A 26599-nucleotide genomic window follows, 5' to 3' on the forward strand; every position below is an offset into this window, starting at 1 on the left:
GAGTTTTCAGGGAGCATTTCTAATGTGCCCTCTAGGTGCATGTATTAATACATCCACCACTGGTTAATTAATACAAGGTGTTTGATACCAAACACCATAGATTTCAGTGAAGCCATCATGTAACATGTAACTGGGGAACTCATTTGTACCAGTGTCTAACAATGTACTGTTCACTTGTGACATCTAAGAATTGACTTAGACATTACAGGGGGACATCTGCTCATGCAGATATGTTCACACGTGCAGTATAGTATACCCTGCCTTAGGGCTGTAAGGTCTGTTGTAGGGGTGGTTTACCTATACTGCGTGCACCACGTTGAAATTATTCGAGTAACATTAATAGTATAATGAATCTCATGAGTGCCATTGTGCATCTCAATGAGTGTTTTTTTCCGACAACTTTGGATTCAAGCAGTTGCGGAGCGTTGGTAATTTATTATTGGTTCCCAATAAGATATTACGGTTAGTTTAATCGGATTGCTATTATTACACTTCCGCTGCGCTTATTTTGACGCAACGGAAGTGGGGCGAGCATTCTAGCTTTCCGAGAATCAGGAAGGAATAGGCAAGTTTATAGCGCATGCGCGGCTGGTAACAAACACAGAAACACTTTTGCCATTGAGGGATACGCTGGAACCGCGGCAGGGCAGACCGGCAGGTACGTGCATACGTTGTGGAGTGTGGCCATAAGGGGTGAAGGGGCGAGTGAGCTCTTATATTGAAATACGGTATTCTTACCATAGGGCAACGATCGGAAGGGAAACACCACGAGATCGAAACTACGGAGAGACCCAACAGTAATTATGTAAGTGCCAGTATCTTTACTTATTATAGTGCATAGAATAGGATAGAAGGCATTGTTACATGGACTTGTCATGTCATTTATATAGTATATAGTATATATTTGTGGAGAAGTGTGGCTCACTGGTTAGAGGAGGCAGACCTGGAAGCAGAGGTCAGCCCGGGACCAGGGTTCAATTCCCGGCTCGGCGGGGTCTTGAGTCCTAAAATGTCCATGTACTCGACAATTCTCGCTCCGGTGCCTACTCGATTCACGGGTTCACACTCTGCGACTCTGGGCAATAGCTTGCTTAATCTCCACAACGGCCCCTCGCAGCGGGATGCCTGGCTTTCACCTTGGGGATACCCTGCCGGGGTTATCTCACAGGGGAATACCAGGACAGGTTCCCTAAGCAAGCGCTTAGAAACCGCTTGGTGATTTGCGCTATATAAATTCCTGTACATTTACATTTACATTTACATATATAGATTGAGCAACGGAATGTGTAGCCCTGGTCTGTCCCGATACCTATTATGGCTTAAGAAACAGAGTACGCCGCAACAGGTGAGCACCTTGCACATGGCCCAGGCAGGGTCATTTGGGATAGTAAGCACGTTAGGGAAGAATACTCGTAGGAGGCAGAGATATGTTGTGATATGCGGACTATCAGGGGCAAGTAAATATGTATGCCGACAGCTGAAGTGAAAGCGGGCTTGTGTAGTGACGGCGGAAGGAAAATATAGGATTGGAACTTGGAAAATGCTTGCATGTAATTTCAATTATATTGGCACCATATGGTATGCATAATATATAGTATGGCCGGATTACAAGATTAGGTTGTGATAGTGAGGTGGCATATAACGGGACTTAAATAGTGAGAGCCTGTGGAGGTGAAGAGGAACCCCCGGGAACATTATCCATATTTTAAGAAGAGGACGTGACTAATATGGGTCACTTCTCTCCACCTTTGTTTTCCCACAAGCTTGTTCTGCATTGTGCAGCGACCGAGAATCCTTATCCACATAAATAATGGGATAATCTACAGAAACCCTAACCGGGTCGGAAGTATCACCGGTTAAGTGGTAAGCACCCTTTTAACAAGTCATACTGGAAGTGTATTCGGAACTTGTTATATTTATGGAACCAATAAATGGGAAACTACCCAATAATAGTAATGCGGAATCTACCCTAGTTTTGTATTTATCCAGGAAGTGAACCTTTCGCTTCTGATTAAAGGAAGGTATGTACTGGCATGCCAATACTTTAGGAATAATATTCCCATTTCTCACCACACACTGCACCAAGAATTGCAACGGTGTGTAGTACATAAGAGTACGGGTGGTAGCTCTATCTCTCTTATTATCCTTTCATATCCTCTATGATCTTTTTCTCGCACTTTTCCCATGTCACATGGGTGGCACATTATGGCGCACGTTTATTGGATTCTTTGAGACAGGACACCACAAAAATGTGATGTTGCAAAAAGAAATGTAACTAATGGATACAAAGTATGTAATTTAAATCATAGAAATGTATAGACGTCACATACTTCATCTTTCTTGCATGTTCACTCAAGATTCTCAAGCCTTTGGGAAATCTTCTTCCTTTTGGAAATGTACTATTCCATCACCAAGCATTATGTAAAGTAGACTATTGCATCCAGAGGAATGGTATTTGTAACTGATATTCTGGCTAGAATAGTCAATATTGTACATATTTTGTTTTATCTCCAGCCCTGAAGAGTCGGAGTATAATATGCTTTGACGAAACATGTGTCGGCTGGCGCTGTGTAGTTTGAGTATTAAAAAAGAATTAAGAACAACAGACGTCAACTACCCATTCTTTTCGGGGGAAAATGTGCTAATGGACATAATATATGTGTAAATTGATTGTGTGTGCACAGGTTTTGTTCATAAACGTAGATGTTGTGTACAGCAATACCCCTAGAGGGGTTGTGAGGGTCACCCTTTTCCTGGTAGCACCACAAACAGAAACTGTTAAAAAAGAGAGGCATCAGATATATTGCGGGCGCAATGAATCCCTGAGACGAAGAACCCTGCCCTTTGAAATCATATACTGCTTGCAGTGTCTGTAGGCATAGCACACAGGGATGTATGCCATGTTGTGTTTTCACTTATCTGCACCAAGACACGCTGCCTGCAATGGCAGTCTGCACGAGTTAGGTGAGGGGACCCTTAGGGTTGCACAATATGTGCTACAGCCCTTAGGGGCGCACTTAATTACCCATGCCCTGAGTACACGTGGTGCCATTTACTAGGGACATACAGGGGGCTTAAGGTATGGTCAATTGTGGAACAATTGTACAGTTTTATGGACAGAGATCTGCCACTGGGGATCTGGATAGAAGTAATCCAGTGCACTTCGGTCAGGCAAAAAGTGGGGGTGACCATGCCAAAAAGGGGCATTTTCCTACAAAGAGGACCCCTCGAAATGTTTTTTAAGAGGGGGAATCAAATTAGCACTGTATAAATCTAATCTGTTTGGCGATATGCAACTTATTTTATATTGCTCTTCATACCAAATATCTGCCATTTCTAAGCCCTTTAAAAAATATATATCTTATTACTACCTCCTCAATGGATTCAATTTAGTGATCTTCAAGAGGCCCGAGTCAGCCTTGCCCAGATTTAAACTTGTGAAACTGCCGATCACCACCTAGTTGCCGCTGGCTCACAGAGAAATCTTGCACTAAAAATATCCCTCTTGCTAAAGTATGAAAGTCTGCTTCAATCAAACTATAAGCTGTGCAAGCACTATAGAGTGAATTTTGAGCTCAAGCGATATTTACTGTTATCCAAAAATCCACTTGCATAAATGTTTATTCCATTGTGCTAATGTGCTTTGTATTTCACTCTAGCACTAACTCTAACAAAAATACATTCCATTACTAGCTCTGTAAATTCTTTAGACACAAGCAACCAACAGCCATCTTCAGAACATGGTGCTGCTGTAACTGCACAACTGAATCCATAATGGCTTCTGGGACAGAGGAATCTTGGAGCTTTCAGCACCATTATAGATGAAACCCAATCATTACTAATAACGTACAAAGAATAACAAGTGGATTTACTTTTTCTGGAATTCCTGCTCATTACAGAAAATCTCAACAAACTCGGAATGTTAAGCAAATGTTGTTTTCTGTTGAGAAACGTGTATACCCCCTCTACACCAGCTTGCACATTTTGTTGCTTGTAACCCTCTATCCCCTTCATAATAAGCTTTTTGACAGTGCTCTGAGTACTATTACAAACTGCATAAATGAAACAACTATGGAATGTGAAAGGAATCTTCCATATTAGTACTTCACATAATTTTCTGCTTTTGTGGAATACACTTGCAAGAGAGAACCTCTCTTTTGGAATCGTTTCAGCAACTAAATGCACAATTTCTTGACATTCTAGAGGCTGATAACGCCAAGGTCAACCAGGTTAAGTGATGTAAAACAGAAGTATATAATGTAATCAAATAGTATATAGAAATGTGTTCCAAAGACATACCTGCTAGAATGACCAAGTCAGCATTCTTCAGAGCATCTCTGCGATTCTGCCGGATGTGAAGTGGGCTGTCCTTTCCCAGCATTCCCCGGGCCATGCCTCCCAGGAAGCAGGGGATTGCCAGAGCTTCAAGTGTTTTCCTGTTGAGATGTGTGAACAATCAGATGGCAAAAGATAATAGTAGACATCCCTTGAAAAAGCAGTCTTAGAAGCAATGGGATCCCCTTAATGAAGAATTGAAGCACATACATGACCCCCAAAACATGAAGATTCTTAAAGAATGAATGTATGACACAAACATTTGTCAATTCTATACCAGGACTGGGGGTTATGCCTTCTAACAATGGTTTTATCCCAAAAACTAGCAAACAGAGCACAACTAATAAAAATACATTTCACAACTATAGGGAATACAGCAATCCAACATTATGCAATCAGTGTACTTAATTAATGACATTCAAGAAACTGGAGTATCCCTCTTTTTCTTCGCTGGTCCAGCAGCAGATAGTGACTCTTCTAGACCTAGCATTTATTAACTTGACACAGCGCGCATTCACTGACATCAGTGTATTTCAGTGACAAGGCCCTAAACTAATGTGTGTTCACGCGTGATCTTAGGTAAATATATATGTAACAAAGTCCTAGAGGTATTTCAGTTTGCTGTGTGCGCTATATAACAACATTCATTCAATAACTCCAGAAAATTATATTTACTGTTAACTTTTCACAGCGGAACGCACAGAAACCAACATTTTCCACACACAATCATAAAAGCATGTTATAGACGGCCTTTCATTAATATGGGGAGCTGCAGCCACACTGCTGACGCTTTGTAGATGGTATCACCGTTATAACGCGTTATTATCCACGATAATCTTTCGATTAACTTCAGATGATCAGAATGCTGTTTTTTATGAAGAAGGGTGCACAGAGTTTTCTGCAGCAGACGCAACAACCCACTGATCTACTTGCCCATCAAGCACGCGCGCTGATAGCTGATGTGGAACATACACCAAGGGCCGTCCCTGCTTTCAACTTCCGATGACCCAAAAGTTGCTCTACAGGAAGACGTGTTTACAGAGACTTCCACAGCAGAGGCAACAACCAACCAAACTATCTGTCAATTGCTCGCGCTCTTGGTGAGCGCCTGCAGATCATATGTCAAGAATGGCGTCAGTACTCTCCATCACGTGCCCTGCAATTTGTTTACCAGTGTATCCATGTGCTGCTAGGCCTCAGCTTAGGGTGACCAACCGTCCGTAAATTTCACGGACAGTCCGTAATTTCGGCCGTCTGTCCGTTGTCCGTGTAGGATTCTTTAACGGACGCCATTTGTCCGTCATTTTAACAGGGCACCGGTTGCTCCACCCTAAAGCCGGCACAGCTTGCCCCCACCTCTTTTCTTCACTCCGATGCTGCACCAAAGCTCCTCAGATGCCCCGCAGCATTGGAGAGGCACAGCGGGATGGCTACCCTCACACCTCCAGCCCTTGATGACCTTTTAAGAGGTGCTTCGAAGGTGACTGAGAGGGAGGGGCTGCCGGTTCAGGAGCAGCGACATCTATTCACATGCAAACAGCCCTGAATGTGTCATGGCTCTGCTATTTAGAGGGGGCTCACACATTCCATTTCTACCCAGGGCCCCAAACATCCAAGACTCGGCCAGAGTACACCCCTGATTACACCGAGGCAGCACGTGGTTCTCTTCACAGAGCTTAATTACTGTCACTAAATTGTAAGCAAACCTCGGTTCTTCAAACATGCAGTCTATATTGTAATAAAATAAAGAAATGGCACAATCGCACCCACACTGATTAACAAAGTGTGGAGGACAATCAGTTCAATCAGTTCTCTTAGAGTATCTCCTGTAAGTACAGTACATCACAGTGGGGGATGGCATTTTGGACAGAGAGCCTGTCTTATCGTTGTCTTGTGCAGGAGAGGAGCCCAAGATGATACTAGAATACTGCATGCCCACCCCTGTGCCCACCCTGGTGGATCACGTTCCCTCTCCTGTGATGACTCCTGCTCCTGTCCCCCCATGTGGTGGCTCCAGTCAACCCCCGCCTGTGATGGCTCCTGTCCCCCATGTTGTGGCTCCAGTCCACCCCCCGCCAGTGACGGCTCCTGTCCCCCCATGTGGTGGATCCTGTCTCCTCCCTGGGTGGCTTCTGTCCCAGTCCTGGAACGGCCCCTGCAGCGAGGGTGACGTTCTTGATGGGCCTCTTCTCAAAAGGGCTCAGCTCAAAATTAATATGGAAAGGTCGGCGAGTAAGTAAGTGAAGGAATGGGTGGATGGCTGGATGAATTGGTGAAAGGGTGAATGGATGAATGAAAGATTGAATAAATGGCTAATGAGAGAGGATGGATGCATTGATGAGTGAGGGGAATGATGGAGAGAAAATGTAAATAGCTGGATGTATGGGTGGAAGGGTAGCTGGATGATGGATGAGGGGAAAGATGGATGAGGGGAAGGATGATGGATGAGGGGAAGGATGATGGATGAGGAGAAGGATGGATGGATGGAGGGGAAGGATGGATGGAGGGGAAGGATGGATGGATGAAGGGAAGGATGGATGGATGGAGTGGATGGATGGATGGAGGTGAAGGATGGATGGATCAGGAGATTGCTGGATGGATGGATGGATGAAGGGAAGGATGGATGATGGATGAAAGGAAGGATGGATGGGGGAAGGATGGATGGATGAAGGGAAGGATGGATGGATGGATGGATGAGGGGAAGGATGGATGGATGAGGGGAAGGATGGATGGATGGATGAGGGGAAGGATGGATGAGGGCAAGGATGGATGGGTGAGGGGATGGATGGATGGGTGAGGGGATGGGTGAGGGGATGGGTGAGGGGATGGATGGACGGATGGATGGATGAGGGGATGGATGGTTGGATGAGGGGATGGATGGATGGATGAGGGGATGGATAGAGGGGAATTATGGATGGATGGGTGGGTGAAAGGATGGATGGATGGATGATGAGGGGAAGGATGGATGGATGATGAGGGGATGGATGGATGGATGATGAGGGGGTGAGTGAAAGGATGGATGGTGAGGGGAAGGGTGGATGGATGGATGATGAGAGGAAGGGTGGATGGATGATGAGGGGGTGCGTGAAAGGATGGATGGATGGATGGATGGATGATTAGGGAATGGATGGATGATGAGGGGGTGGGTAAAAGGATGGATGGATGATGAGGGGAAGGATGGATGGATGATGAGTGGGTGGGTAGAAAGATGGATGGATGGATGATGAGGGGAAGGATGGATGATGAGGGGAAGGACGGATGATGGGGGGAAGGACGGATAATGAGGGGATGGACGGATGGATGATGGGTGGGTGAAAGGATGGATGGATGGAGAGTCGGGTGAAAGGATGGATGGATGATGAGTGGGTGGGTGAAAGGATGGATGATGAGTGGGTGGGTGAAAGGATGGATGAATGGATGAGTGGGTGGGTGAAAGGATGGATGGATGGATGAGTGGGTGGGTGGATAGTGGGTGGGTGAAAGGATGGATCAGTGGATTGGATGGTGGGTGGGTGAAAGGATGGATGAGTGGGTGGGTGGATGGTGGGTGGGTGGATGGTTGGGTGGATGATGGGTGGGTAGGTGGATGAGTGAAATGATGGATGGATTGATAAGTGTAAGGGTTAATGAATGGACGTATGAGTGAAAGGGTGGATGTAAGGATGGATGAGTGAGTGAAAGGGAGGGTAGATGGACAAAAGGATGAATAGATGTGTGAAGGAGTTAAATGATAGATGGATGAGTGATAGGGTCAATGGATGGATTCATGAGTGGATGAGTAGATGGATGGATGGGTGGGTGGATGGATGGATGGAAGGAAGGATGGCTAAGTGAAAGGGTCGATGGAGAGAAAAAGGGAGGATGGATGGATGTCTAAAATAGTGGATAGGTGGAAAGATTAGTAAGTGAAAGGATGGCTGGATTGGTGAAAGGGTAAATGGCTGAATGGATGAGTGAATGGATGGATGGGACAAAGAGTGGATGGATAAGTGTACAGATGGATAGGGTGAAATGGTGGATGGATGGATGGATAATGGAGATGAGTGAAAGAATGGATGAGGGGATGGATGAAGGGATGGATGAGTGAAATGATAGATAGAAGAATACATGATGGATAGGTTTGCAAACAGTTGAATATGTTTGGAAATGGTTGGGCTTACTTCTATACTATTGCGCGACCTCTGATGTGTCTGTAAAACGTACCTATTGACCTGAAGTTTTGTCCTGAATTTTGACCTCCTGTCCTGAATTTGTGTCCTGAATTTTGACCCTTTGTCCTGAATTTTTACACTCACCGTCCTGAATTTGCACCAATGCCAGTTGGTCACCCTACCTCAGCTGCCCCTACCACACCGTGTCGGGTAAGAAACAGAACATGTTACATGCACCTCTACCTGGGTTTGCGGTGAAATGTGTCCTGAATGCTCACCACTTGCAAACCAAAAACCGTTATAAAATTAATTTTCGACAGTCATTTGCCCTCCTTTGCATGGTGGCTGCAATGCTCCAAACGCTGGAATTAAATTAGGAATGACGGAGGGCTGTTCACTAGGGGAGGCCTATTAATTTCTCCTCGTCCACTAACATGTTCTTTTCTGCAAAATGTGTAGGTGAGATTTCTTTGAATAACAGTTATTTGCAATATTTCATAAGGGCTCTTTATCCAAACGCAGAGGTTCCGTCCCTTCCCTTCCCGACTGCGTGAAAGGCACATGATATTTGGGGCCAGAACAGGGTATCCTTGTGATGTCAGAGCTCTTTTTTGGTTCTTGTACTGCTGTGACCTCTTCTAGAATTACAAATGCCTCCTTTGTATAGCTCCTTTGTAGCAGTGTGATTTAACTCCTAGTTTACAGCACTTACCGAAGACTAAAAGCGGCACTTTGTTTTTATAAAAGTCGGGTATACTTATTAGTGAGTCTACAGCAAGGCAAATGTTTTTGGCCACTGGGCCCACTAACTTATCCTTCGAGGTGGTGTTTTAATGACTAAGACTGGTGACAATGGCAGTCAAACCGGATGTACCCCAGGAGACACCTGTGCCCCGGCCGAACAGTTGCACATGGTGCAGGCTGTGACCCCCACATACAGCACGTCAGCGCTGCTCCCTTATTCGGCTGTGCAACTTCTGGAGTCTGCAGATCCAGTCCTGGAGTCTCAACGCGAGTTTACTCTTCTTCATCACCACATAGGTATATCTGCATCATTCTACAGCGATCGCTCCCATAGAAAGGCGCAAACTTTGAGTTCACTGAATCCCTCGCCTGCCTGATCGCCTCCGGTAAGGTCTCCATCCTCTTCTATTCCTCAGTGTCACCACCTCCACCCTCAACACCCAGCACTGCGCTGCTCTCCACGGCCTGATCGCTGCACCTCAGATCACTCTTCAACTCATCCTAATGCTAGGAACTTGCTCGGTAACTGCTGAACCGGCACTAGCCAACCGAGTGTCAGGTGTGTGTGGCTTCTTCGGCATCAGCACTTCCCACCCTGGCTTTTCAGCCCTTCCTTCCAGAGGCCGGGAAAGAAAGGACCGACTCTCTGTAAGGTGCAGTGGCTTAACTTCCAGAAATGATTGAAAACATCACACCAGGCACAGGAACTCGAGAGTTATGTACAGCTCTGAGCCTGCTTCACATAATGGTGAATTTACAGCCTTTTATCCTTGGAAGGTTGATAACATCAGTGCCTTCAAGTTGGCCATTGACATGAGCCTTCCTCTGGCTCTGGGATAGATGAATGAGCTCAGAGCGTTCCTGATGGTCTTTGCTTCGTTTCCTCTTTGAATGTCTTCTAGATGTTACATTCACGCTCTCTGTTGCTTCCTCGTCTCTCTCGCTCTCCTTCCCTTTCTCCCTCTCCATCTCTTGAGTTCCCCTTCCAGCTCTCGCTCTCACCATCTCCCTCTCTCCCAGTCTCCCTCTCTCTCTCTGCACACTACAAACTTACCACCCTTCATTAGTGCTGTGAGACGAGATATACAACGCTCTTCTTCGGCTATCTTTCAGTGCAGCGCTGCAATTGACCATAACAATCGCTATGGGTGTTCACTAGGGGTGGGCGGAATTTGCGTAATCGCGCTACGCAAATCTCTGCGAAACAGTAAAAAACCTCAGCGAACACGCAGAAATTCCGCGAGCACGCGGAATTGCTTGTTTGCGGTGCTTTTTGCCTGTTCACAATCGCTGTTTGCGTGCTCTGGGGAATAATTCTCGTGAACACTCATTTTGAGAACGCGAACAAGCAAAAAAGTTTGCGAAGTCGCGGAAAGCAGAATTTTGAGCAATTCTGTGTTCTCCGCGGAACGCAAAATTACCCAAATTCCGCGAACGGAAGGGAATTTACCGCCCAGGCCTAGTGTTCACTTGTAGTAGCGGGTATGGGCGTTTCTGCTGATAAACATTTTAAATAGCTATCCATATCTTGTAGTCTGTTTTAGCTAAGGCATGCTGGTAGCTATAATATTTGGAGTCGAACCAACAGGGGTGTCCCTGTTCTCATGCCTTATCCAGCCTTTATGTTTAGCCATTTTACATTTTTGATTTCAGTAGCACCAGCTATCTAATTTTTGGGTGAGGTGCAATATGGAAGGTGTTGGGTGAAGTGCCTCCAGTTTGTAAATATGCTCCGAGGGTCATGCGTGAGGTGTTGGCAGTTGCAGAAAAGTACGAGAAGAGTAGACACTGTTGTTTATGCGGATGCTGCCATTTTATTAGGTCTTAAACACATGCAGCTTTAATTTTCTGATGTCGAAGATCTTTTGGGAATAATACCAATACTGAAACAAGTGGTCTTGTGGCTGGCCCATTGATTACTTTTTTTTCGCTTTCTTGTCAGTCTCATTTGTTGGCTTCCCGTTCAATGGTTTTCCTTCCACTTCTTACCTTTGTACTCCCCCCGAAGCATAGCTTCTTTACCATCATTTTTGATTTGATGACTTTTACCTTTCCACTACTCACATTCAGTGAAATACCGGTTTCTGTTTCTTTGATTACTTCATGGAGGTGTATGGGTTTTCTTGCTCTCTTATCATGTGTCGCCACTCCCCCCAAGTACCCATCCCTCTATATCCTCCAGGTTTCTCCTTCCTCAGCACTCAATAAATAAATAGCATGTCAGCTGCGTCATGCCATTAGTGTGTGTATGCGTGGTGACACATGCGAGCAAATACATAATCATGCTGAGCCATCGTAGTGTTATGATGAATAAATGTACATGCGTAATGCCACAAATAGCTACAATTCCAGCATCTGGTTTGATAAATTCAGGCATGGCTATAATGAGCTATAGTTCATAAATCCACATATTACCTGGATATGTGAAAGTACTTTCCTTTCACTTGTAAACAAAAGAATACTATATTGAAATGAATAATGCAGAGGGGTATAGTAGCCGGAAAGGTGAGAGGAAATACAGGAGGTAGAGAAGAGAGAAATGGCCTGAGAACTGTTGGCCTATCCTGGTTTGTGTGGCGCAGATGACTGCTAGTTAAGTCTGCATGTCACTTTAGAGTGACAGCAGCAATATATCAAGTAAGTTGTAAAGAGATCTTTTGCAAAGGGATTGCTTTTGGCTGGTGAATGCTGAGGTTTGTCTTAGGGTACACAACTCCATTTTACGAGTTGCTTGGTTGCTGCTATCTACACTATGCCTTTTATTTGCTTGTGGTTATTAACATGGAAAAGCTAGCCAGATTTGTGCCACTTTTCCGTTTTTGACATTTCTGTAGAAATGACAGTTCTCTCAAGGTCCTCTGTCATCTAACATGACTTTTCTTTATTTGCTGTCATTTTTCCCATCATCTATATCTATACTAACATTATAAAGAGAAAGCCCTAACCTTTGAGGCGGGTAATCTCAGTAACCACAGCACCAATCACAACACCTAATACAGCATTGGAAAGGGCAGTTGCAGCAGAAGGACATAGGCTATACAGATGGCCACCATATACATTTGAAAGGTAAAAGAACCTTGCCAGCAAAGTAATCCTTTGTGGGCGTGGGCGCGGCGGGGCATGACGACAAAAAAAGTGTTCCTTAAACGTGTGCGTTGTGCTGGGGGCGTGACAAAGGCTGAGGGCGTGTGCTGGGGGCGTGACAAACGACAATGGGCGCGGCAATTGCGCAATTGCGCGGGAGCAAGGGGCAAGACAAACGACAATGGGCGCGGCAATTGCGCAATTGCACGGGAGCAAGGGGCGTGGCCAATGGGCGCAGAAATGCACGGGAGCAAGAGCGTTCAATGGGCGTCTGAGTTCAGCTGGAGGCGCGCCAATTGCGCAGTTGCGCGGGTGAAAGGGCTGTGACAAACGACAATGGGCGCGGCAATTGTGGAATTACAGGGGAGCAAGGGCCGTGGCCGTTGGGCGCGGCAATGGGCCATCAACAATCGCGCCACATTTCGAAATTATGATGCCAATCGCGCACCTGGGCGTATGCGTTCAATGGGCGTCTGCGTTCAGCTGGAGGCGTGGTAAGTAACCGTTCGCTCTACTCACTTGTGGGCCTGCACGTTGTGCTAGGGGCGTGTCACACATACTGGGGCCAAATGCAGTGTGTGCCTTGTGCTGGGTGCGTGTCAAACAGACTGGGGCCGAATGCCGTCGGTGCTTTACTAAATTGCAGTTACGTTTCTGCCTTCACGCCATGTGGGTCCTAAAAAAATATTAATACCGGGAAATAACTTTCAAGGGTCACATAATTCGCATTGTAATACGGTCGCCCATGGAGCCGAGCCTCGAGCGGGGGCAAACGCCACTGAGCGTGCCTGCGGGGACAATAACTGCAGCGTCTCCTGCGCGCTGTCACTCAACTCTCTGCATAAACGAATTTACACAAAGTGCCTAACATCAACCAGGGCTGGAGCCGTCCTCAAGCGGCGGCTAACGCGACTAAGCGGCCCAGCTGGCACACTAAGCTTGAAACTGACTGCACTTTCCCACACGCGCAGCGTCTCTAGCGCGAGTTGTCACCCACTCAACTCTTCATACCCGGACAACGTCGGGACGGGCTGCTAGTTATTTTATAAAGCTTGAACACATGCATATATGAGCAGATTTTGACACCATAATTGTTTATGCAGATCAAAGATGTGGTGGGAGACCCAGAAGAGCACCCCCCTTCCAATGCTGTGGTTGCAGATTCCAGACTGAAGGAATGAGATACAACTAAGACAATCCAGGACACTCAATCAGGAAAGTTAACCAGTAATGGGTTCAGAGAAGGCGATGATGAAGCAGAGGAATTGGGATCACATGAAAGCCATCATCAGACACCAGCTATATGCAGGCACTTTATGACCTCTGTTGAATTCTGCAACACATTGTATAGTAATGGATCTAATGGTAATGTTAGGCAAACGTCATGGAGCAATTTGTGACATTGAAACGCTCCATTCTTTACCTAAATTCCAGGATTGGTTGATGAAAGCCAATTTTATCCTATGTGTCTCTAATAATTCTGCACATTCCGTGCTACATTTTACTAATGATTTAGCATTTAAAAGTACACATCGCAGGGATTTAGTGTGAGGTCTACTATTACTTAATGATTTATGAGGCCTAAGGGGCTTGATAGCCTGATATTCAATCTTAGGTAGCCAAGCCATACACATGTGGCAAATGGATGAGTGTAGTTTCGGGGCCTCGTAAAAAGTTAGGCAAATAAAAGTTGGGTCCTTATCTCCGACATTTGGTACATGTAGATCGGACCTGGAGTAACTAATGATGGCTCTAGTTTCTGGCTTGAAAGATTCAGGGAGCTGGTGCGGTCCGAGAGCAGACTGGCGCAAACGATATTTCATATCGGTACCCTGATATAGGTCCAGGGAACATGGTACACTTTCCCTACATCATCTCCTCGTCATTTCATACGAACGAACCTTATAAGGACATAACTCCAAATAAGGACAGAATGCCTTGTATGGACATAACGCCTTATGAGGACCGCAGCCTTTTATGGACTAAACCTTTCACCTAGTTCCAAGCCGAGGGTGCGTTTTTCCCAATTGATATTGCTAAGACGTCGTCCTTAGCACATATGAATAATTTATTAGTACACTCTCCAGGAGGTAAACTTCACCTCTCCCATTGACGCACAAGGTTTAATCCCAAACGTCATTCTCATACTGAACAATGGGGAACACACGCACATAGACTGTATAAATACAGCATCTCTTGCTATCAGCAGGCAGGAGGGAACTGAGACTTCACGTCATAAACACTGACCAGAGACGCTGCGGCTGCGGCATGCCATTGCTCCAGTGGACAGTGATCGGACTATCCCTTAAGGGGCGTCCAACTCAAGTCCAGGATAAAGTCCCACACTCTCACTATTCAGGTATGGAGGTATGACTAAATCTTAGCAGGATTCTTGGCGCTTAGGCTCTTAGTACTTTAATCAAACAAAAAAGGACACTTGTAACACTGCTTGAATTTTGGTTCAGTGTAAAATAAGGAAACCCTCAAAGAAGTCAATGTTTGATGGAATTGCTGTATATTTGTTTCGTCAGCCCCACATTGACAGTCATGCAGTTATCATAGGGTTATTCCTATTTGTGTGAACTGCTCGCCTCATCCAGAGGCACCTCCAGTCTCGAGTGCAGTGTCCAGAGACAAAAGGATTTCCCACAGAAAGGGTGAAAGAGAAAGTTAAAAAATGGAAAAAAACCTTTGCAGTTTTATTTTATGGCAGATCTCCATTAATTAAAATGGTAGGTATACTATATGAGGGCCAAGTTACTGGGCCGAATAGTATTGAAAACAGGGTGTCGACATGTTTCAGCTCCTTGGGCCAGACGGTCTATGGAGCTTTCGTCAGGACTTACAAACAAAGAATAGACGTACAATTTACACACTCTTAGGCCTAGGCTCTTTCACACCTACTCACATGCTAGGTACATTTAGGTACATCTAGACAGACATCTTAGGAGTACGCACTTTATTTTATAAATGCATTTTATATTCATGTATGTGTTCATAACTATTGTAAAATGGTAGAACAATACAATTCCTTTTTATTCACTGTACTGCTGATTCTATATCTCTGTTACTGTGTCACAGTTGTAGCAGCACATTTATTTTACATGAGAAGAACAACAGTACGATAAATTCTTATTGTAAACACGCCCAACTCAATATTGTTTACACAAGTCTGAGGAATCAGGGTTTGTTGTGTTCTGAGGTTGCCAAAAACAAATCTCTCTGATAATAGGAGATCCTAGTGGCACTGCGAGCTAACTAATGCAAAACAGAGGCTAACATATTCAGTGGGGGTGTATAGAGTCAGTCTACCACCAGACCCACAGTATGTGTTATCCATAAACAGCGCACGTCCTGCATGAAGGGTACAATAGGGACTACACTACATGGCGCCCAACGTGGTTTAATGGCACCCAACCGTTTGGTTTGGTACTTATTTAACAGTAGAATCTGAGTAGCTCAGTCGTGCTTATTCTCAGAGACCCTAGTTACAAAGCCCAGAGACATCTGGAGTGGGTAGGCAAAGAAACCAACTCTGCCACAGCTCAGTAGGCGAGATATCCTGTTTATTGGCTGTTGGTTAATCAAGCTTGAAGGACAATTCTGCCCAAAATTGTGCATAAAACCTTTTTCTTCAATTTCCTTGGACAGTTATTCCGTGTGTTAAACACAATGACTACCGAAACAGAAAATTGAGACCAGGTACTTGATCACTCAGAGGATGAGGAAGATAACGATGCAATACAGATTGCACCCAATGTAAGACATACTCTGACAGTTAGACTACTCAAAAATGGGCTAGCACTCAGAGGAGCTGGAGTAATATTCCTGATAGAGGCACACGAAGATTTCGAAACAGAGGTATTCTACTCATGGATTACATTCCCAGCAGCAAATGCCGTAACCAAAACTTTTCATTGTTACAAACATGAAGAAGTTCCTGGGGTCTACAATCCATTTGAGGAGATTGAGATTCCACTTACTTACCAGGAACATATTTTCCGGTTTAATGGTGCCCTACCCCATACAAGAACAAAAGCAAGGCTTGGTCCTTTAGAAAGACCAGGAGCAGCATGGTCGATATTAGCGACATATGCACCACATCCTGACATTGACACAATGCCAGGTGAGGAACTGCTTGTTCAACACAAAGAGTTGATACAACTCTACAGAAACATGACACACTTCGTCTTGAGGACACTCGCGGTCCAACTAACAGGAATAACACCAAATGTAGCTCCTTCACAGAGCACAGGTACTACAATTACGCCACAAACGTTACACGCGGTAATGGGTAAAGTGCCTACAAAACGTTAACTAATTCCTTTCTGGGTAGCTCAGAAAATAACCCAGTTAGAAGCAGTATTCCCAAATACAACACCATTTGAAAAACACAGAATGTTAACAATTTGCTTGTCCATGGGGATTACACCACAGTTAGAGGATTGCACCTCTTAGGGTACAGTCTTTGCTGCCATATATACCAGAACTCATGGTATTCCTTCATTAGCAGTAATACCAGCTGTATTAAGACAAATACAAAATGAGTACGGAGCAGAACCTGCCCTAAACTTAGGGATGAAGTTATTAAATAACTACGACCAGGTATCAGCCATATTACTAGCTAATATTAGAGGGAGAACAGCACCAGTGTCAATCCGCCATTGCCTAAGGGAGTTCTCTTCATTAGACCATGTGAATGAACTACCCAAAATATTTGAAACTGCATATCCAGAAATAGGCAGGGATAGTTTGGGAACAAGACTGGCCGCCTGCATTCGTTAAGAGTGCCCCAGGGGAGAACGTATAGTTTTTCCTGCATTTTACAACCACGTTCCCGTTCACCTTAAACATACATATGCACAGGAGTGGGCAGTAGCCCAAGCTCCAGCATTGTAAAAAAAAATCACGCAGGGTGAGATGAGAACTCAACCTACCATGTGATTCCGTTAGTTTCACATAATGCTCAGAGGCAATATCCAATAAAGCAAGAAGCTAAAAAACAGGTCAGGGAGATCTTAGATCAACTTGAATACCAGTGGGTCAATGAAAAATGTACCTCTTCAATGAACAATCCTTTGTTTCCTGTCTATAAACCCGACAATACATATCATCTAGTTTTAGATTACAGACATTTAAACTCATGCACAAAGACATTTGCTGTTCAAAATGCAAATAGTGCCACATTAATGAATAACATTGTGCGCAAAAAATACAAAACCACACTTGATATCTCAAATGGATTTTTCTGCCAAAATATAGCACCTGAAAGCAGGTATTTGACCGCATTCAGTCCGTTAGGGTCCCAACGACAATTTTGTCGACTAGCTCAATGCTATAAGAATAGCCCCGGTGTATTTTCAGCAAGAGTAAGAGAGTTACTTCAAAAATTTTATGAAGCGTTGTCCTATGTGGATGATATTTATCTGACAGACAACGACTTAGAGAGACACTTGACCATCGTAAGCACCATTATTATGGGATTTGCCATAAAGGGCTAAAAATTTAACTTTAAAAATTCAAAAATAGCCCACTTAAATGTCCTATTTTTGGTATATGAGCTGTCAAGTGAATCCAAAAGTCTGGCAGTTAACTTTTTAGAAAAGTGTGCACTGCTCCAGCCTTCAAAATCATGAAAAAATTCACAATCAATACTAGGATTCCTAAATTTCGGCAGGACATACATTTTAGATTACGCACAAAGGGTAAAACTTTTCTAGGACTTAATAAAACCTGACTTTTCAGCCAGAGATTTGACACAAGAAAATACTAATATTCTTTGTTTATTCCAGGAAGACGGGATTGCTTCCAAACACTTAGAAACACGCGTAAATGTACGCCACTTAGAGATCTGGGTCAATGCGGGTACACTTATTTGACCTTTAATGACGGAGAAACTGTACCAATCGCTTACAAATCCCACCTATACACAAATGCAGAGATGCGTTTCACTTCAACAGAAAAAATACTGACAGCCGTTCAGACTGCTGTAGCATAAGAAAGAGAACTGGCTCAGGGAAAACGCATTATTGTCATAACTCCAGTACCAGCTTTAGAAGCAGTTACAAAGGCCAGCATCCGAAATGCGAATGCGTTACATCCAAGATGGATACAATGGGCTAATTCTCTTACTGCAACAGTCGTTGAATACAGATTTGATCCAAGTTTAAAAACACAGGCATTCTTGCAACACGAACAAGAATATCCTCTACTAAATTAAATCTTGCCTCTAGAACAATATGAATATATTATTTATACTGCTGGATCTACGCAACCGGCCATAGGAAGTAAGCAGCAATATTTTTTGGCATGTGCTATTGTTAAAGGTTTTATGCAAGATGGCAAGTTCCATTCTAGTTGCACAAAAACGCAATCGCTAGGAGACTGCACGGCTCAGCTGGCGGTTGTAAATACGCATAACGAATTCCCCACACTAATCGTGTGTGATTCTTTTTACTGTGTACAGTTGTACAATGAGAACTTACAGCATTGGGAGCAAAACGGGTTTAAAGACGCAAAAGGAGGCACAATTAAGCACAATATGCTATGGGAACAGGTAGCAGAATTGAAAAGCCGAGCTACCGAGGACTCACATAATCCATACACTGTGTCATCAACGTGATTGCATTCACGTTGAAGGGAATTCATTTGCTGATGAAGCCGCAAAGGGGGAAGTTCGTACAGCTTCCGTAGCTGCGCTGACTCATTCAAAATGAGAACAGACGGAGATATTATGGTAGCTGTCATCACATCACGCAAAGGCAGCACAGCAGAACCTAGAACATTTTCACTCAAATACTCCTACAAGTTAGATGCACAATGTTGTAATGTACCTTTCACTAATGCACTCTCCCTACAGAGGTTCTCTCCTTTGCTGCTCAGCCTGTGATGAGGTCAGATAGAATGTTGATGGTGTTTGTATTGGAAGAGTCAGTCAGTTGGTGTGGATGGGCTGAGCAGTGGAGAGCCTGCTCCTGGTGGGGCACTTTAATGGATCTAACTTACATTTGGTCACCTGTAACTATGAAGAGATCTTGAGAATAAAATAGAGATCTTATTATCTACATCACCTTGTCTAAGCTTCCTTCTTCATCTTTGTAACACTGGTGACGATTTAAAGAACCTGCGTGCTACTGATATGGACTTTTGAAATAAGCAGGACTAAAGGAAAAGAATTAAGGAATCTACAAAAGATAAGTCTGAATTTAAAGAACCTACTGAATAAGGTTGAAATTAGAGAAATAACGGAAGCATCAAAGAAAGGACAGCACCCTGGTTAGCCACACCAGTGTCATTTTCAACCTGGACAGCCTTCTACCCCAGGGTGCTTGAGTTCTTGATACAGATTTATGACAGTTTTGGCTTGCGTTTTAAAGATTTGCTTGAGCTGTGCTGAGAACCATTACATTTTTGCCTTCGTGCTTTATGAGAAGGAGCGCTCTGTTGTGCTCTATTACAGACCCTGCGTGTGAAATCTAGCCCGGAGGTTGCAGATTTATGGTGATAGCTGTGCTCGGTTTCTGACTAAAAGAAAACATGTGTGGAATGTGAGTTAATTACCTACTCTCATGGTGTTGTTCGTGTCATTGTGAACAGTTTTTAGCCTCGTGAGCCTTTTATGTAACTTTAATGGAAATCGGATTTAAGGAGAGCAGCCCAAGTCATCTACTGCACGCAGCCCATGTCATTTTTTTTTTCACTTACTGAGTCTGTTACAATTTATTAGGAGCGGTGCATAGTGGATAATATCAGACTCTCTGCCTGAAAGCGAAGATATGCGATGAGCCTGTTATAATTTATGAGTGCTGCGCACAGTCAATGTTTTCAGACTCTCTGTGTTAAAGTCAAGATATGCGGAGAGCCTGTCCCAATGTGCTGAGTATTACATTTTCAACATTTCATTAATCTATTATCATTTTATTTTCACTGTGCAAGACTTGACAGTTTAACTGTCATGTGTGTTTGTTAATCTATGCGCGTGCCAAGCAATGCCCATTAGTCTTACCTGCTGTCTATCGCGTGAAGGCCTTTCTGACGTCGGAGATTAGCTTCTGCATTCCTTAATGATTTTTCCAGCACAAACGTGCCGAGTGCCACCCGGTGTGACGCCTGTTACGTGCCGCCATTTTGTGTGGGGAACGCGATTACAGATTCATAGTTTATTTTGCCAACCACGTTTTTTAGAGGATATCAGTTAAGCATTAGTAAATAATGATGGCAGGAACGATTTACGAGCAGCGATATGAAACCACTTTCTTGCAGGACACTCAATATTACTTCAGTCAAGGTACTGTGTATTTACATATAGTCTCTATGTTCATTTTGACATCTCTCGGGGGCAAAGATCGAGCCCCGGTGTATGATTTAAAAGGAGTTGGATGATCCAACGGACTGTAAGGCTAAGACTGGCATAATGACAAGGAGCACAAAATTGGGAAAATGCTGCAAGCCAGTTTTGATATAATGCATTATACCTTGCAATTGCACATTGTTTCCATATCTATGAAGCTTTACCATGTTATGTCAAATGTATTTTTGAGTGTTGTGGCATGATATTATTATATCTGGAAGAGTTTTGGGGGGGCTTGTGTGTGTGTTTTGTCTATAGGGAAGTTTACCTACTGGTAGCTCTAGGTTGTGTGGGCGGTCACATCATTTTGACTGATGGTGTGTTCCCTATTGATTGTGTTCAGGACTGTGCTCATTTTCTCTAGATTTTCTTTATTCCAGGTTTTGGCCATTATGTTCGGGTTTAAGTATACTGAATTCTAGTGTATGTTGTAAGAGTGTTTTGTCTGCGCGTTTGTGCTCGTTTTTTTTCTGAATTTCAAGTTTTGGCCAGTTTTGTCTAGGATTCAAGGATTCCTGGAATTGTCGTGGGTTATGTATACTCATTATATGGACTGTACGTTACAGGTACACACAAGGGAAGTTTACCTCTTGTGTTGCTTCACTATTTGGTTTTGTTGTTACCCTGTATGTGGTTTATGCCTCAAGTAGGTGTTTGGGTTGTGCATTTTGGTTGTGCACGTTGGGTTTGCAGATTCTCATAATAGATTTGCTTTGGGTTTAAGCAGACCCATAATATGTTTGCTCTGGGTTAAGGGATACCCACATTTGTTTCTTGAGTGTTTTGGGGTTTTTATTACCCTGTCTTGGTTTGGGCTGTGTCTTATTCCATTTCTTTGAGGTAGACCTATCCTGCCATTGGTTTGCTCATTTGAGGGTTGTAGATCCCTGTTTTGCTGCGGTCTTGTGCCTTAGTTGTGGCGCAATGGGTGCTCAGTCTGGTGACTTGGATTTGTGCAGTTGAGGGTTGTAGATCCCCGTTTTGCCACAGTTTTGTGCCTTAGTTTGTGGTGCATTGGCTACTCATTATTGTACCCATAGTTTGGGGCGAGAGTTAGGTGGATAATTTCCACTGGTTTTGAAGGATGTTTTTATTTAACTTGCATTCTTGTTGTTTGTGATCATTATGAAGGGGAGATGGGTGTAGTATCTTAGTATCTTAGTTATCGCATGCATCCTCCTTTGTCCTCATTTGTATGTTTGGCAACTTTCATGCATTTGTTGTTATGATCATTATAGCAAGGGGGTGATGTATAATTTTGTTATTATTGCAGTCTCCTTTGCTGGAACGTGTGTTTTATCAACTTCACACATGTTGATTGTTTTCCAACATTATAAAGGGGGATATGTGTTGTAATGTACCTTTTACTAATGCACTCTCCCTACAGAGGTTCTCTCCTTTGCTGCTCAGCCTGTGATGAGGTCAGATAGAATGTTGATGGTGTTTGTATTGGAAGAGTCAGTCAGTTGGTGTGGATGGGCTGAGCAGTGGAGAGCCTGCTCCTGGTGGGGCACTTTAATGGATCTAACTTACATCTGGTCACCTATGAAGAGATCCTGAGAATAAAATAGAGATCTTATTATCTACATCACATGGTCTACGCATCTTTCATCTTTGTAACACACAACATTCCATATGCTCAGATTCCTGGAGTGTGGGATAGAGTAATACCAAATATGGATCGTAGACAAGGTTTAATATTAGCTGCACACAAGGATTTGGGCTCTGCGCACACAGGCGTTACAGCAACTATTTCTTTACTGAAACAGCGCTATTGGTGGCCAGTGTTAACTAAGCAAACTAAAGACTATGTCTTGAAATGCGACATCTGCCAACAGATGAAAGGCTCCACCGTTGCACGTCCAGCACATACGCCATTACTAAAGTCAGACAAACCTCTTGCATGTGTGTACTTGGACCACTGCTGCTCCTTACAAACGGGCGGGGGCTTATAGATATATGAAGTTTGCAGTGGATTCCTACTTGAGATTCCTATGGGTATGGCCTCAGCGTTCGGCTGACGCTCGGACTGTTATAAAAGATTTGCAAGTCTTTATCAGCACATACGCAGTTAGCACATTACATTCAGACCACGGCCCTGCATTTAGCTCTCGGGCTTACAAAGAGGCCATGGAAGGAATGGGTGTAGCATTGCGGTTCTCATCTCCATACCACCCTGATGGAAATTTGGTTGTGGAGAGAAAAAAACGGGACTTAAAGCAATCTTTAAAAGCTAGGGTATTAGGCAAGGGCGGTAGTTGGGTCACACACCTTTATGGGGTACAGCGGGCATTAAACAACAGCCAAGAAGCTCTCTAGGTGGTGTCAGTCCATAGGAGGCCCTCTTTGGGACACAAATGTGGGTACCTCATCTTGATTGTGAAGGCACAGTGGCAGATGAAAAACAATTTGATATCCATTATCGTTTGGCTGTTTTACAGGATCTAAATGAATCCAGGACAAAACAAAGCAATATCCATCTAAAGTAGACGCCACTGAGGAAGTCAAGGTAGTCACGGCAAGACCTCTTACAGAAAACCTGTACCAGTCCGTGCAGTACACAGAACAAGAACTGTGCTGCTCCCGCTTCTTTTATAGGAAAACTATCCTAGTGGTAGCTGTGGAGAGCAGCCTTCAGGCTAAGTCTTGAAGTAACGTAAAGCAGCTTGTTTTACCAGTCTATAATCTGGTGAATGACCAAATGAAAGGAGAACCACACCAGGTATATATATAAAATATATGTATTTATTCTAAACACATCCCTCTAGTCTCTTTATGAGGCTGGAGGCAAAAGTACATGCAGTAAACTTAATTAGCACGAAGTAAATTAGTACAATATACGTTGAGCCCTAGAGGCGTACCAAACCATATATTAAGAAAGTGGTATAAGAACCACTTAGAAGAGGACTTGGAGCAAACCCCTTTAGAACTAGGAAGCTCTAGAGTCAATACCCATGGGAGCACCAGAGTACTTGAGTTACCTCACCCAGGGAAGCCAGGAGCATAGGTGTCTTTTGGTATCGGGTTTCGTCTTCGTTTTCAAAAGCGATCTGCTGCAAAGTGCTGCTGGCGTCCAAGTGGAAAGTGTCTGGAGGGATCCAAGCCTGGATCAAGGATGAGAAGAACCTGAAAGCAGAGGGGCAGAGTCTGGGTCACTTGCCAGGGACCAGGAAGGCGATGAGCGGATGCCCACCGATGTTGAGTGCTTGCAGGCGAAGAAGGTGAAGCTTGACTCTTCAGCCACGAGGACCAGGTGCTGGATTTGATCTGTCCCACGAAGGATGTTGAGTGCTGCGGTGTCGGTTTCTGGATTGGACCCAACAAGCCTTGGCAACAGCAACCCACGCAGAAAGTAGAGATTGGCTTCGGTGCAGACCAGCAAGGTTTGAGGGACTAATCACTGGGTGGGGAGTTGGCACGTCTGGAGCAACCAGGGAAGCCCAAGGAAAATAAGAGTTACCTTCGTGGGGACCCACCAGTCGACGGACCAAGGATCGCGAAGGGGTCTCGAGCAGAAATACTAGAAGTGGGCTCACGGAACACTCGTGGAGTGTATGCCCACAATCTCCGGTGCAGATGGTGCTCGGGGCTTGGACTACTAGTAGCCCAATGCACAACTTCAGGAAAGCTCGGGAAGTCGATGTAGTAGCAAATGTGCATGGTGTCCAGGAGTTCCGGTCCCATGTAACTCGTTAGGACTGCGGGTCTCAGCTTTGCTGGCATCTCATGTCGGCCTCTGAGAAGTCTGGAAGTCTGTGTCCTGAGTCGCAAATACTTCAGAGTCCGGCAGGAGCTTCGGAAAGGCAGACCGGCAAGATGCTTCTTTGGTGCCTGTTTGGACAGGGGAAATCACTCCTTGACCCCAAGGGAGATTCTTCAGTCCTCTAGTCGTTAGTAGTGTGTGGAAGTTTCAGAATTCATCTTCAGAGTTTCGTCCAAGTGTAATCTAAAGTCCTTTTGCCAGGGGTCCCTTACTTATACTGAAGAAAGGGGTTGGACATACTCTGGGGACCCACCTATGGGAGGGTCTGGGAATAGGGGTAGTTACTACCCTTTCCCTTTGTCCAGTTTCGCACCAGAGCTGGGCTGAGTGCCCCTGCAACCGGTTTGAACTGGGGTATGCACAGGGACACCAAGTGTGTCACAGTGCTGTCTGAAAAGCACTCTCTAAGTGCCCCCACCCAGTCCCAATACACTAAACCCTGTTTGGGAGGTGGTTACACCTCCATGTGACAGGAAACCTATTGTCCAGGCCTCTCCTTCCACAGTTTCATCCAGCAGCAGGAGGAGGTCAGACTTGAATCTATGGCTTAGGCATCCATTTTGTGATGCCAGGGCCCATTTAAACTATTACTGGGCAGACCAGTGTGTACAAGGGAGAAATTCTACCCCGCTGCCAGGAGTGGCGGGGGGGGGGGTCGGATTCCAAAGTATTTGACACCAAACACGACATATTTCCATGCAGCCATTCCAAAGTTAGCATTTGCCGCGTGGTTATAATGCACTTGAGTATATGGTCTGGGTGCATCACAGAACAGCCTCAGAGAATAGGCTTCCAAAGCTGCACAGGGGCCCAGCTCATGCATGGGCACCCTCTCACACAAAACCAAGCACTCTGCCTTCAGGATTGATAAGGCCTGTCATAGGAGTGACTGATAGGTTTATATGTGTCAGTGATTAAAGGTAGATATAGGTAACCTATATCTTAGTAAGGGGGGCATGCACCACCTTACACAGGCTGCAGTAGCAGTCCTGTGGTGCCATTTTGGAAGGCTTCCCAGGGGTGGCATAATACATGCTGCAGCTCCTGGTAGGCCTCTGGGGTACCTATACCCATAGGACCTAAGGTACCATATACTAAGGACTCACAAGGGTACCCCAGTAACCAATCTGGAGTGTACCTATAGTACATGCAATCATTTTAGAGAGGAAGCAGCTAGGCTGGGGTCCTGGATAGCAGTGCCCTAGCCAAACTAATGTTGAAAAACAGGGAAACACCAGCAAAACGTGGGGGTAACTACAGTAAGCAGATCCTACTCTCCTACAGGTACCAACTGCAAGAACGCTTTAAGCAGTTCTCTCATGTCCCAAGATATCGTTTTGCACGGGCCTGTAATGACTCAGTTTTGAATATGTCTTGCCACATGAAAGGAACTCCAGCTGCCGTGATTACGCCAGCGTTTGAGTTACTTTCGAATGGGAGTTACTTGATGCTGAGCGATCAAGGTTGTTGTGGGATGCTCCCGGGCATTGCCTATCTGGTCACCGGGAACACCAGGGTTACTTGCTGTATGCAAGTATTGTTTCCTCCGACAAATACAGTCAAGGAGGCGCCAGTATGGCCTTCACTGAATGTTTATTTTATATAGTTTGATGCTTTGAGCAGAATGAAATGCTATAACAAGGGGGTAACCCAACTAACCCTCCAGCATCTGGGTAAGTAAACAGTATTATATACAAGTAATGCCTAGGGACAAATATCCAAACTCTACAGTAACATGAAGAAATACTTAAATTATTTCTTCCTATGAGTTTTACTCTCTAGAAAATTCTACGTCTTATTTCAATCATGATCAAAAGCCAATTCAAACAAAGTCTTAAAAGCTATTTATTGAAAACAAAACTTTTTTTTTCAAATTTTTTCAAATTTCAATATGTGTGTGCATATGCAATCATCTATTCTTGTATACAAACACTTATGAGACAAATGACACACAATATTTACACTTGATCAAACATATATCTACTACTCTACTATTCCTCATTGCCCTATTAGTCAATAAGGATACTCTCAAATTTTTCAAGGATAAGCATTCCTTTTATAAGAAGATCACCATTCTTATATTCTCTGGTTTTTCGACTTTAGACTGGCTGGTTACTGGGTCATCCTTGTGAGCCCCTGTATAGTGTACCCTAGGTACCCAGGGCATAGGTG

The 26599-nt window shown here is 44.3% G+C and overlaps 1 protein-coding gene across 4 annotated transcripts in view; it reads right to left on the reverse strand.

The window, feature by feature from the left end:
- The window catches only part of HACL2 (2-hydroxyacyl-CoA lyase 2), a 565926-nt gene that overhangs the window by 193710 nt on the left and 345617 nt on the right, over positions 1 to 26599 (reverse strand). For all 4 annotated transcript variants that reach the window (XM_086945056.1, XM_086945057.1, XM_086945059.1 and 1 more), the window contains one exon: positions 4300 to 4436. In XM_086945056.1, coding sequence (XP_086801182.1) covers positions 4300 to 4436 — 137 coding nt within the window. The remainder of the gene's footprint in view (positions 1 to 4299; positions 4437 to 26599) is intronic.

Source organism: Lissotriton vulgaris, chromosome 12, assembly GCF_964263255.1.
Source record: "Lissotriton vulgaris chromosome 12, aLisVul1.2, whole genome shotgun sequence".
NCBI classification, from domain to species: domain Eukaryota; kingdom Metazoa; phylum Chordata; class Amphibia; order Caudata; family Salamandridae; genus Lissotriton; species Lissotriton vulgaris.